Source organism: Capra hircus, chromosome 9 (genome assembly GCF_001704415.2).
Source record: "Capra hircus breed San Clemente chromosome 9, ASM170441v1, whole genome shotgun sequence".
NCBI classification, from domain to species: domain Eukaryota; kingdom Metazoa; phylum Chordata; class Mammalia; order Artiodactyla; family Bovidae; genus Capra; species Capra hircus.
Window position 1 is genome coordinate 54,816,787 of NC_030816.1, and position 12,569 is coordinate 54,829,355.

The window sequence follows — 12,569 nt, forward strand, 5'->3', positions numbered from 1 at the left end:
GATGGTGACTGCACCCATGAAATTAAGGCGCTTACTCCTTGGAAGAAAAGTTATGACCAACCTAGATAGCATGTTGAAAAGCAGAGACATTACTTTGCCAACTAAGTTCCGTCTAGTCAAGGCTATGGTTTTTCCTGTGGTCATGTATGGATGTGAGAGTTGGACTGTGAAGAAGGCTGAGCACTGAAGAATTGATGTTTTGAACTGTGGTGTTGGAGAAGACTCTTGAGAGTCCCTTGGACTGCAAGGAGATCCAACCAGTCCATTCTGAAGGAGATCAACCCTGGGATTTCTTTGGAAGGAATGATGCTAAAGCTAAAGCTCCAGTACTTTGGCCACCTCATGCGAAGAGTTGACTCATTGGAAAAGACTCTGATGCTGGGAGGGATTGGGGGCAGGAGGAGAAGGGGACGACGGAGGATGAGATGGCTGGAGGGCATCACGGACTTGATGGACTTGAGTCTGAGTGAACTCCGGGAGTTGGTGATGGACAGGGAGGCCTGGCGTGCTGGGATTCATGGGGTCGCAAAGAGTCGGACACGACTGAGCGACTGAACTGAACTGAGGGAAGTTTAGTCCCTGTGAAGGGATATTGTGACTCATGTCTAACTGCCGTCCTATCAAAAAATCACTCTCTGTACTACTTCTTTGTTTACAAGCATCAGTTAATGGTTTTCTCTCCATTGGGCAGCTCAAGGGAGTTTAGTTTAGAGAACTAATTGAATCCTTGCCAATTTGGAGCATGAGGCAAAGCAGCTCCAGATCTCAGTATTTTTCATGGTATGTATTTTCCTCTCTTTTAACATGTGTGTAGTTTTGATACCTCCGTATGCAGAATGTAAGCTGGAAATTGTATCTATATGCTGATTGCTTATGATGAACAATGTCAGATTCATGATCTCCAAAGAAGATTTAGCTTCAGGATCAGGGACCAGGCTTGATCACTCAAGATCTTTTGTGTAGGCAGAGTTTTATTAAAGTATAAAAAGGGACAGAGAAAGCTTCTGACATAGACATCAGAAGGGATATGGAGAATGCCCCACTTGCTAGTCTTAGCAAGAGAGCTATATACTTTTTCAGTTGGTTACTTCAGTAAATCAAAAGAATGTCTCAGGATTGTAAGGGTCTTACCAGACCCACTCCAACAATATACATTTTAAGATAACAAGATTAGAACTAACGATAGAAAGATCTTCCCAGACCCATTCCCACAGTTTACATTTTAAAATGACAGGATTAGTCAGAAGGTTCTCAAGAAGGAAAAACATATCCTCAAGCAGGCTACATTGTTGTTATATAATCACTGGTACAAAGTTTAAGGAAAAACATATCCTTGAGCAAGATGAGTTATTTTGTTGTATAATCATCAGCTCTGGGCTTAAAGAAAAAAACATTTGTCATTTTCTCCTCCTCAAGATCCCCAGACCCCTTTCTCCTCAGGGACCCTGGACTTAATATCAACCTACCTAAGAATTGACTCTCTCAATACATGGATGCATATCATAAATATGGTAGCACATGCTTCTTGGCACAGAGAAGCTATACCTCATTTCCCCAATGGGCAAAGAGTGAAAAAAAATTTTGAACTAAAAATCCAAACTGAATAGGTATATTTTGTAAAGTCTCCAAAAGAATCAACATATTTTAATTTTAGAAATTGTACTGTTTATGAGCTAGTGTGATAGTGGTGAAGAAACCTTTTTTTTCTCTCTACTACCATCCAGGCCCCTTTCATCCCTACCAACTTTGAATAATCCCTCTTTCTAATTATTGAAAAAATATATAGGTAGAACACTAGCACTCTTTGCTACTTCAAGAATAAAGTTTTCCTGACTTTCGGCAGTTATTTATCCACAAGACAGGGTTAGGTTAATCATCAAAGGAGAAATCTGTGGGACTGCCTCTAATAGTGAGCGATAATGCACTGAGTGACTGAAGAGGAATAGTTGGCAAATACGTAAGTAAGTAAGTGAATAAGTAAGTAAATAAATAGATTTCATCAGGAAGGGGGAAAAAAACCCACAAATTGGAAAGAGAAGAGTTCTTTTGACTTGTAAAAAAAACTTATCATTAGAAGTTAAGCTAAAGAGTCATACAGGTTTTGCATATTTAATACATGAAGCATGCGGAGACCCAATTGCTACAGATTCTCCACAGCTCTATCTCAGGGACCAATGTATACATTTTTAGATTCCAAAGCATATTTTATTCCCAGTTATGGATTTTATGTACACTGATCAGGTGGCATTTCTGGGGTATTTATAAATGCTGTATTCCGGGTCTTACATCTTCTTTAGTTCTTAGGCAATGCACTCATTTCCTCTCAAAATCCATTGGCCCCTCTTCTCTGGCTCCTCAGTTTATCTCATCATCCATGTCTCAGGTTCTGGGAGACACGCATGTCTGCTCTTTTGTTGTTGTTTTCATCTTTTAAAAGTGTTAATTATTTGAGATGAGAAACATCATCTTTCTCAGAAGGATACTTAGCCCATAAAATATTTCGTAGCTGAAATCTTTGTACATCTGTCTGGGATGCTTAGCAGAAGTCAATATTCTTTGCCATTTCCCTTTCACAGTTTGTGGAGATGAATGCACCGGCCTTCTTCTCGGTGACTTGGCTCGCCTGGAGCAGATGGCCACAAGCATCAACCTCACTGGCCCGCTGCCCGCTCCATATAAAATTCTGTATGGTCTTGAAAATATGACTCAGGAACTCAAGGTAGGTTGGAGCGGTAACAGCAAAAGTTGGGATAAAAGATGACAGAAGCTTCCCCAGGGGGAATTGCCCTAATTGGTAAATGCACTTCCCATTGCCCCAAATTAAGGCAGGCCGCTATTAGGGAAATTCAGACGCTTTCTAAACCAGTTTTTCAGACTTGAAACTACAATTTACTGATTGCTCTTAAGCGAAAAGAGGCTCATGTACCCCCAGTGTTTGGCCTAAATCAATTTTATTATGTATGTTAAATATGTGCAAACATAAAATCAGATATGAACTCCTTATACTTAATAGCTCTATAAAATCAAAACAAATTAATTCTTTCAAAAGTCTTAAATACCAATAAAATTCAAATTAAAAACATTAATATAAAGTAACATGATTTTTGCTGAATGCAAATTGCTACTTACAACAAGAGAATGATGCTAACTACTTCCTCGCAGGTTCTTTCATCAGCACATGGCATGCGGTAACTCAATTCTACCTTTCCACAATTTGAACTAGAGAACTCCTTGTGAGAGGACCTGAAATGCCATTTGGCATCATTTGACAAGTTTGCACAATTTATATGTGCAGTCTGCCCTATGATCAAACAGGCATGCCAATGTAGACACTGAGAGCAGGTGGTCATGTGAATCTCCCAGGTTCCCAGCCTAGGTTCCAGAAATGCTTGCATTAACATGTAAGTTTACTATCAAAATGAAAACGCAAGGTGAAAATTTTGTACTGGAGAATGAGGAGACATTTGAAAGTACTTCAACAGGAACTATTTTTGTTGCAGGGGAAACCCCATTCTAAGACATTGTTACAGCTTTCAGTAGTTGATGGAATACAGCAGAAATGTTAAGGAAATTAAGGTTGTTTCATCTGATTTAAAAAAAAAAAAGAGAGATGAAAAGTGACAACTTATATACTATCAGTCAATTACCAAATATTTATTGAGAAAGTCTGGAATGCCCAGTACTGTACTTGGTTCTCTGAGGGTTTCACAACCCCTAATGCATGCAGTCACTACCTTTAGGAAGGTTAGGGTCTATATGGTTTAAAAAAGTAATTAAACAATTAGCAAAACTATTACCACGAGCTTTATAGGCATTTTACATACAGTAGTGTTAAGATCGGAGAAATAGATAAGATCCAGAGTAAGCAGGGAAAATATATCATTAATGAAAGTGTAATTTGTGTTAAACTTGAAAGATAGAAACAATTTCAACAGGCAGAGAATTATTGGTAAGACTGGAGGAAAATGTCTAAGATTTATTCATTAGGCACTGGCAGATAGTCTTCTAGGAAATACATTCTTTAATTCAGACCACAGCTTTTAAAGTAAGTATTATTATCCCTATTTACTAGAAGAAAAAACTGGTCATGATGATAGCAAAAATAGGTAGCATGTATTGATGAGTGTATCTGTGCTAGGCAATTGACTAAAGTCTTACATGAATTATCACACATAGACTGCCAAAAATCCAAGAAGTAGGAAAGGAGTAATGAATTATCTACATTTTTCTCACATAGTCAGACAGGGACACTGAGTCATAGAGAAGTTTCAGGTGCAACAAAAGGTCACATGGCTGCTAGGTACAGAGCTGAGATTTGAAAAGGGTCAGTGTGACTGTAAGGCCTGAGACAATGACACCACCTTCACACAGCTCAGAGGGTAAACAGCTCAGGCCACTGTTGGTGAGATCTCTTTGACCCCTAGCCCATCCATGCATACTCTTGCCACTGAATCCACGAGAGCCATGTGCACAGAGGCAGAAGTGTGAATGAGCAAGACCTGTCTTGGAGACATTAGAAGTCAAGTCTGCTAGTGAAAGATAAGACTGGAGGCTTTAGTGGGGCTGGGTGGTATGAAGGACAACCTTGAATGCCAGGCAGAGGAATCTGAGTTTACATTAGAAGCCTAGCATTCAGGAATGCAAAAAGTTCTAATAAAATGCTGACCAGTTATTATATATGGGAAGAACACAAAGACAGAAAATTGAGCTAGAGAAGCAAATACTTCAGTGGGACATAAAAAAATTTAAAGTAATAACTTATGCAATGAATGAATTTCTGAAGGGCCCTCTGGAAGACATTCCAATCTGTGGACCTCAACCAAGCCAGAGGGTTCAATTACCTGTTTCCTTATGGCTGGGTGTTGGTTAGAATGATTTTATTTTCCTTAAATTCCAATCTTTCTTGATTCTGTTTGTGTTCCTCTTCCATTGTTTAATATCTGGAATCCCATTTTAATATTATAAACCATTAAGCAAGTTAGATATACCCTTTATTCGGTCCCTTTAACTGTGTCAGTGCTCTGTGGGTTCCAGTCACAGATGACCTGGAACACACATGACCTGGATTCACTAACTTGATGCCACAAAGGACACTGCCCAGCATGTGGGATTTGGGTGTGCCTCAGTAACAGGGCATTTAAAATCACTCAGAGTACTGGGGTTTATGCTAAGGAATTGGGGAGCAGTTTCAAGGAAACAGAGGTTTGTATTGGATTGGGTGCTCATAGGAAGTGGAAATAATTCTGTAATTAAGTATTCTAATGAATCTTATCTAGAAGGAAGGAAGAAAAAGAGAAGTTAAAGCTACAGTTAGTGCGGAAGCAGTGGTCACTCATATTAGCCAGGAAATGGGATTCAGGGTATTTTTGTGGTCTGCACAGAGACTGTGTTTTTATCTGCGTTTAGACAAGATTATGGAGTGGTCTCATTTTTTGTTTCATTCATCACTGTCACAGAGTGATCCCATCTACTGTTAGTGTTGTGAGATTGATAATGCTCAATAAGAGAGGAAAATGTACCAGCTGTGAGTACCAGGCCAGCTCCTACAACGCTGACACCACGCAGTTAGTTAGCGCCCAGCCAGGTCCCTCTGTCAGGGCTCTTGTCCTCAAAGAAAGAAGTGATAAACCTATAAACTATCTCTGGTGACTAATGTAGAGGCCTTAAAGATTCAGACATGGTTCATCTTGCCTCTACTTCTTACTGGCTATGCTTTTGGGTCTCTTCAAGCCACAGTTTTCTATCTACAAAATGAAGTAACATTTTTATCTCATAGAGCTGTTGTAAAAACTAAATGAGACAACGCAAAACCAACAGACCTGGCACGTAGTAATGTCTTAATAAACTGCAGCAGTTTGTGTTATTTGCCAGGTTATTCTGCACAGTGCTGTGTGTGTAAGTGCCCAGTTGAAATAGTTGCTCTCTTCTTTGAAGGTGAGAAAGCTAAGTTCTTTGTATATAAAGGAAAAATATGTTCTGTTAAATGTTCAACCTATGATCGCTGCAAGACTATTTACTCAAAATCATATGGAATGAAATCTCTTTTCAGCATTTGCTGTCACCTCAGCAGGCCCCAGAGAGACTCATTCAGTTGGCAGAAGGCAGTCTGAACACACTGGTGACAGAAATGAATGAACTTCTGACCAGGGTAAGTTGACAAAATCATGCTTCTTCTTAAAGCAGACAGATTATATATAATTAAGGAAAATTACTTCAAATTTCTGAAATGCAAATCTTGTTCTTCCTAAATCCAAATTTGGTGCATGCAATTGATGTATTTTTGACTTGCTACTTCTGCCTCAGATAAAATCTGAGAACCCAGTACTACAAGAAAAGATTGGGATAGAGACTTGGGAAGTATCAAGGCCAATGTTTAGAAATACCAGAATGACAGTATATTTTGAGAACTCTATCCACTAGCTTCCATAGATTCTGGATTCCCAAACCCCTGTCTCTGACTACACAAGGAAAAAGATAAGCAAATGAAAATGCTTGTAGTCTCTTTGATTTTATCATGGGATATTTGCATTTGTATATTAATAGAAATACAGTCTAAATCTGTATTGCCCCACAACAGAGGAAATCTTCTTTATCAAGAAAATCCAAAGCCCTTAAGACACTTTTTAGAGTCAGAATGCAAATCCATGTTGTGTTTATCAGACTTTTTAAGATATTGGGAGTTTTAAATTTTCAAAACTGCGGGAGGGTTAAGGTTCTTTTCCCTCGCAGAGAATAAGAAAACAGCATAAAGTTCGCCATCTTGTGGCCAGAAAAATGCATGAACTGGAAAACTGGCCTGGAATTCAGGGGTCCGTTTTGGTTCTCAGAGAACTTTAAATGACAAAAAATACTGGAGCTAGAAGGTTCTTGCAGATTATCTAGTCCGTTTTTTAAAGAAGAAATCCCTCAGGCCATAATACCAAAATGACTTAGGAATGGCTGTATTCAAGGACGTCAGGAGGACTTAGTTTATGGATTCCCATGGTTGCAATACCATTTCCACCTAACCTGCTGCTGGCTTATTAGAATTTCCACAGGGAAATCAAATGGAATTCTCAGCACATGATGCTGCTCAATGTCCCTCAGGTTACAAATAGCCTACTAAACACTTTTTTTCAGGATGTCTTCCCAGTGATGTGGAATGTACAAATACAAAATTTCTTGCCAAAGGTAGTTAGATATTAGATTAGTGAGTCCATTTATCTCATATCAATGTAATATTTTGCAATTTTATGTTTGTTCTGTGAATACACTAAATAAGAACTTGTAAGCGGATCATGGGAAAGTAATCTCAGTTTAACAGGCACACACAAATGTTCCCCACATACAAAGCCCAAGCTAAGTGTTGGCAGGTAACAGATAAAAACGAGGCCCAGTCTGTCTTCAAGGAGCTTGTAGTCTCCTGTGTGTGTGTGTGGGTGTGGGTGTGTGTGTGTACATAAGCATTTAAGTGTGTGGAGACAAGTGCAAGTAAATATGTAATACAGCATGAAATAAAAGAATGTAACTGAGAAGTACACATAAATGGATTAATTTAGTCTTGTTAAGGGTGATTAGGGAAAAATTCCATGGAACGGTGGCATTTCATTCACTGATTCATAATCCTTCCTAAGGAGTGAATATGTTCTAGATACTATAACAGAATGACAGACACTGGGAAAAGAGGTATAAGCAAAACTGACACTGTTGTTGCTGTCACTGAGCTGATTACAGCCAAATGGTCTGAGTCTTTACTGTTACTATTACTCTGTTATTTCTTGACCTACATCCTTTCATCTTCCCAGAAGCCTCTCCCATACTAAATTTCTTAAAATGGACTTAGTATTTTTGAGTAGTGTAAAGCAAAATTGACTGGAAAATACTGAGATTTTTCCATATGCTCCCCTGACCCAAGACACAAATAGCCTCCCGCATCATCAACTTCCCCCCACAGAGTGATACATTTGTTACAACAGATAAATCTACACTGACAAATCATTATCACTCAAAATCATAGCTTACTTTAGGGTTCACTCTTGGTGTTGTACAATCTATAGATTTTGACAAATGTTTAATGACATGTCTCCACCTTTATAGTGTCATTTAGAGTACTTTTACAGCTCTAAAAGTCCCCCATGCTCTGCCTTTTCACCTCTCCCTCCTTAACCCCTGGCAACCACTGCTCTTTTTACTGTCTCTGTATATCGTATATCATATAGTTAGAATTATACAGTATGCAACCTTTCAAAATTGCCTTCTTTCACTTAGTAATGTACATTGAATATTGATTCATGTCTTTTGGTGTCTTGATAGCTCTTTTTTTTTTTTTAGTGGTGAGTAGTGTTCCATTTCGAAGAAGGCAATGGCACCCCACTCCAGTACTCTTGCCTGGAAAATCCCATGGGCGGAGGAGCCTGGTAGGCTGCAGTCCATGGGGTCGCTAAGAGTCGGACATGACTGAGCAATTTCACTTTCACTTTTCACTTTCATGCATTGGAGAAGGAAATGGCAACCCACTCCAGTGTTCTTGCCTGGAGAATCCCAGGGACGGGGGAGCCTGGTGGGCTGCCGTCTATGGGGTCGCACAGAGTTGGACACGACTGAAGTGACTTAGCAGTAGCAGCAGTGTTCCATTTTCTGGATGTACCAAGTTTATTTACCCATTCACCTACTGAAGGACACCTTGGTTGCTTCTAAGCTTTGGTGATATTTGAGTAAAGCTGCTGCTGCTGCTGCTAAGTCGCTTCAGTCGTGTCTGACGCTGTTTCCACTGTTTCCCCATCTATTTGCCATGAAGTGATGGGACCAGATGCCATGATCTTAGTTTTCTGAATGTTGAGCTTTAGGCAACTTTTTCACTCTCCTCTTTTACTTTCATCAAGAGGCTCTTTAGTTCCTCTTCACTTTCTGCCATAAGGGTGGTGTTATCTGCATATCTGAGGTTATTGATATTTCTCCCAGCAATCTTGATTCCAATTTGTGCTTCTTCCAGCCCAGCATTTCTCATGATGTACTCTGCATAGAAGTTAAATAAACAGGGTAACAATATACAGCCTTGACATAGTCCTTTTCCTATTTGGAACCAGTCTGTTGTTCCATGTCCAGTTCTAACTGTTGCTTCCTGACCTGCATATAGGTTTCTCAAGAGGCAGGTCAGGTGGTCTGGTATTCCCATCTCTTTCAGAATTTTCCACAGTTCATTCTGATCCACACAGTCAAAGGCTTTGGCATAGTCAAGAAAGCAGAAATAGATGTTTTCCTGGAACTCCCTTGGTTTTTCGGTGATCCAGTGGATGTTGGCAATTTGATCTTTGGTTCCTCTGCCTTTTCTAAAACCAGCTTGAACGTCAGGAAGTTCACGGTTCACGTATTGCTGAAGCCTTGCTTGGAGAATTTTGTGCATTACTTTACTAGCATGTGAGATGAGTGCAATTGTGCAGTAGTTTGAGCATTCTTTGGCATTGCCTTTCTTTGGGATTGGAATGAAAACTGACCTTTTCCAGTCCTGTGGCCACTGCTGAGTTTTCCAAATTTGCTGGCATATTGAGTGCAGCACTTTCACAGCATCATCTTCCAGGATTTGAAATAGCTCAACTGAAATTCCATCACCTCCACTAGCTTTGTTCATAGTGATGCTTTCTAAGACCCACTTGACTTCTCATGTCTGGCTCTAGGTGAGTGATCACACCATCATGATTATCGGGGTCGTGAAGACCTTTTTTGTACCGTTCTTCTGTGTATTCTTGCTGCTTCTTCTTAATATCTTCTGTTAGGTCCATATCATTTCTGTCCTTTATCGAGCCCATCTTTGCATGAAATGTTCCCTTGGTATCTCTAATCTTCTTGAAGAGATCTCTAGTCTTTCCCATTCTGTTGTTTTCCTCTATTTCTTTGCATTGATTGCTGAGGAAGGCTTTCTATCTCTCCTTGCTATTCTTTGGAACTCTGCATTCAGATACTTATATCTTTCCTTTTTTCCTTTGCTTTTCATTTCTCTTCTTTTCACAGCTATTTGTAAGTCCTCCTCAGACAGCCATTTTTCTCTTTTGCATTTCTTTTCCATGGGGATGGTCTTGATCCCTGTCTCCCGTACAATGTCATGAACCTCCATCCATAGTTCTTCAGGCACTCTGTCTATCAGATCTAGTCCCTTAAATCTATTTCTCACTTCCACTGTGTAATCATAAGGGATTTTATTTAGGTCATACCTGAATGGTCTAGTGGTTTTCCCTACTTTCTTCAATTTGAGTCTGAATTTGGCAATAAGGAGTTCATGATCTGAGCCACAGTAAGCCCCCGGTCTTGTTTTTGCTGAGTATATAGAGCTTCTCCATCTTTGGCTGCAATTAGTCCCATATAAAAGGGGCCCCAAAAGAGATCCTTTGCCCTGTCCTGACCATGTAAGCACAAAGTGAAAAGACACTACCTATGAGATGTTATTTTGTACTTCTTGATCTCTAGAACTGTGAGAAAAAACTTCTGTCATTTACAAGCCACCTAATGTGAGGTATTTTGTTATAGTAGCAGACTCTACCATCTGGGTCTCCCTGGTGGTTGAGTTGGTAAATAGTCTGCTTGCAATGTGGGAAACCCAGGTTCGATCCCTGGGTTGGAAAAATCCCCTAGAGAAGGGAATAGATAACCCCTCCTGTATTCCTGCCTCGAGAATTTCATGGACAGGGCAGCCTGGTGGGCTACAGTCCATGGAGTCGCGAAGAGTTGGACACGACTAAGTGACTAACAGTTCACTTAAATGACTAAGACAAGATTTTTCTAATTTTTTAATCAAAGTTTGCTATCACTGTTATGTGTTCTTTGTGTATTTTGGACAACAGTCTTTTATAAGATAACAGTCTGTGACTTGCCTTCTCCTTCTCTAGACAATATTCATCACAGTGAAAATTTTTAATTTTAATGAAGCCCAGGTTATCAGTTATTTCTTTGACTGATTGCTTTGATAATATCTAAAATGTCATCACCATACCTAAAGTTATCTAAATTTTATACTATGTTATCTGGGAGTTTTATAATTTGCATTTTATATTTAGATCTATTATGCAATTTGAGTTAATTCTAATACTATTTTAACAAACTTTTTATTTTAAAATAGTTTTAGATTTACAGAATAGTTATTGCAAAGATAGTACAGAGATTTCCCATATACTCCATACCCAGTTTCCTCTACTGTTAATATATTAGTATGATGTATCTTTCACAACCAATGAACTAATATTGATTGATTATTATTATTAAGTGAAGACTCTACTTTATTCAGATTTCTTCACTTTTACTTAATGTCTTTCTATATTTCAGGATCCTATCCAGGACACTACATTACATTTAATCATCATACCATCTTAGATTGTGTCCTCTAGACTCTGACAGCTTCTTAGACTTTCCTGGTTTGTTGATAATTTTGACAGTTTTGACAAGTTCATGTATTTTGTATGATGTCCCTCGATTGGGGTTTGCCTAATGTTTTTCTCATGATTAGAATAGAGATATGGGTCTGTGTGGGAAAGACCACAGAGATAATGTATCATTTTATCCTGTCATATTAAGAACCCATGTAATCAGTATGTCTTATTACTATTGGTGTTTATCTTGATCACCTGGCTGCGGTCGTGTTTGCCAGATTTCTCCACTGGAAAGTATTCTTTTTCCCCATTTCCACACTTCAATACCATTTTTATCCACCCATTCTTCACATTTTGTAACTTGAAAAGCCTAGAAATAAGATTTCTGTAACTAAATATCTCCATGATGAAGTGAGGATGGGGAAGAAATAAAAAGGAAATCCTCACTTATTAATTAACCTTGTCCCCACCAGAAAATCATGGAGACCTTCAATATTCAAGTCAAAATGATCAATTCTTTCTTTTCCTGTGGTCAAGCTGCACGATAATTAAAAGTTGTATTGATACCCATGGAATTATAACTAGAAGACTAAATTATGTAAATGTCCAATGTGTACGCCTGTGTTGTGCTTAACTGCTTAGTTGTGTCCAACTCTTTGTGACCCTATGGACTGTAGCCCACCAGGCTCCTCTATCCATGGGGATTCTCCAGGCAAAAATACTGGAGGGGGTTGCCATGCCCTGCTAAAGGGAATCTTCCCAACGGCTGAATCTACCAATACCTTTATCTCATAGCCATGAATGGTTCAGCAGATGCGATCAGAATATGAGTACAGGGGCCGTGACTTCCTAGTATCTGCGGCTGTGTTAGAGGAGACAGTGCCTTAAACTAGAACTGTATCTTGGAAATACCTGATGCCAGTCTCACCCCCAAATGTGAGGTAATCAGTCTGATGCACAATATAAAGGTGGCTCAGCAGTAAAAGGATCCATCTGCAATGCAGGAGATGCATGTTCGATTCCTGGGTTGGGAAGATCCCCTGGAGAAGGAAAGGGCAGCCCACTCTAGAATTCTTGCCTGGGAAATCCCATAGACAGAGGAGCCTGGTGGGTTACTGTCCATGTGATTTCAAAGAGTCAGATATGACTTAGTGACTAAACAACAACGGGACTTTCATGAGCTTCCAGATGATTCTGATGCCAGTCAAAATTGAAAACTATTGTCAGCCTAGA

The 12,569-nt window shown here is 39.3% G+C and overlaps 1 protein-coding gene across 3 annotated transcripts in view; it reads left to right on the forward strand.

Moving 5' to 3' along the window:
• The window catches only part of LAMA2 (laminin subunit alpha 2), a 677,281-nt gene that overhangs the window by 510,663 nt on the left and 154,049 nt on the right, over positions 1-12,569 (forward strand). For all 3 annotated transcript variants that reach the window (XM_005684731.3, XM_005684732.3, XM_018053196.1), the window contains exons 33-34: positions 2,577-2,719; positions 6,050-6,148. In XM_005684731.3, the coding sequence (XP_005684788.2) occupies positions 2,577-2,719; positions 6,050-6,148 (242 nt within the window). The remainder of the gene's footprint in view (positions 1-2,576; positions 2,720-6,049; positions 6,149-12,569) is intronic.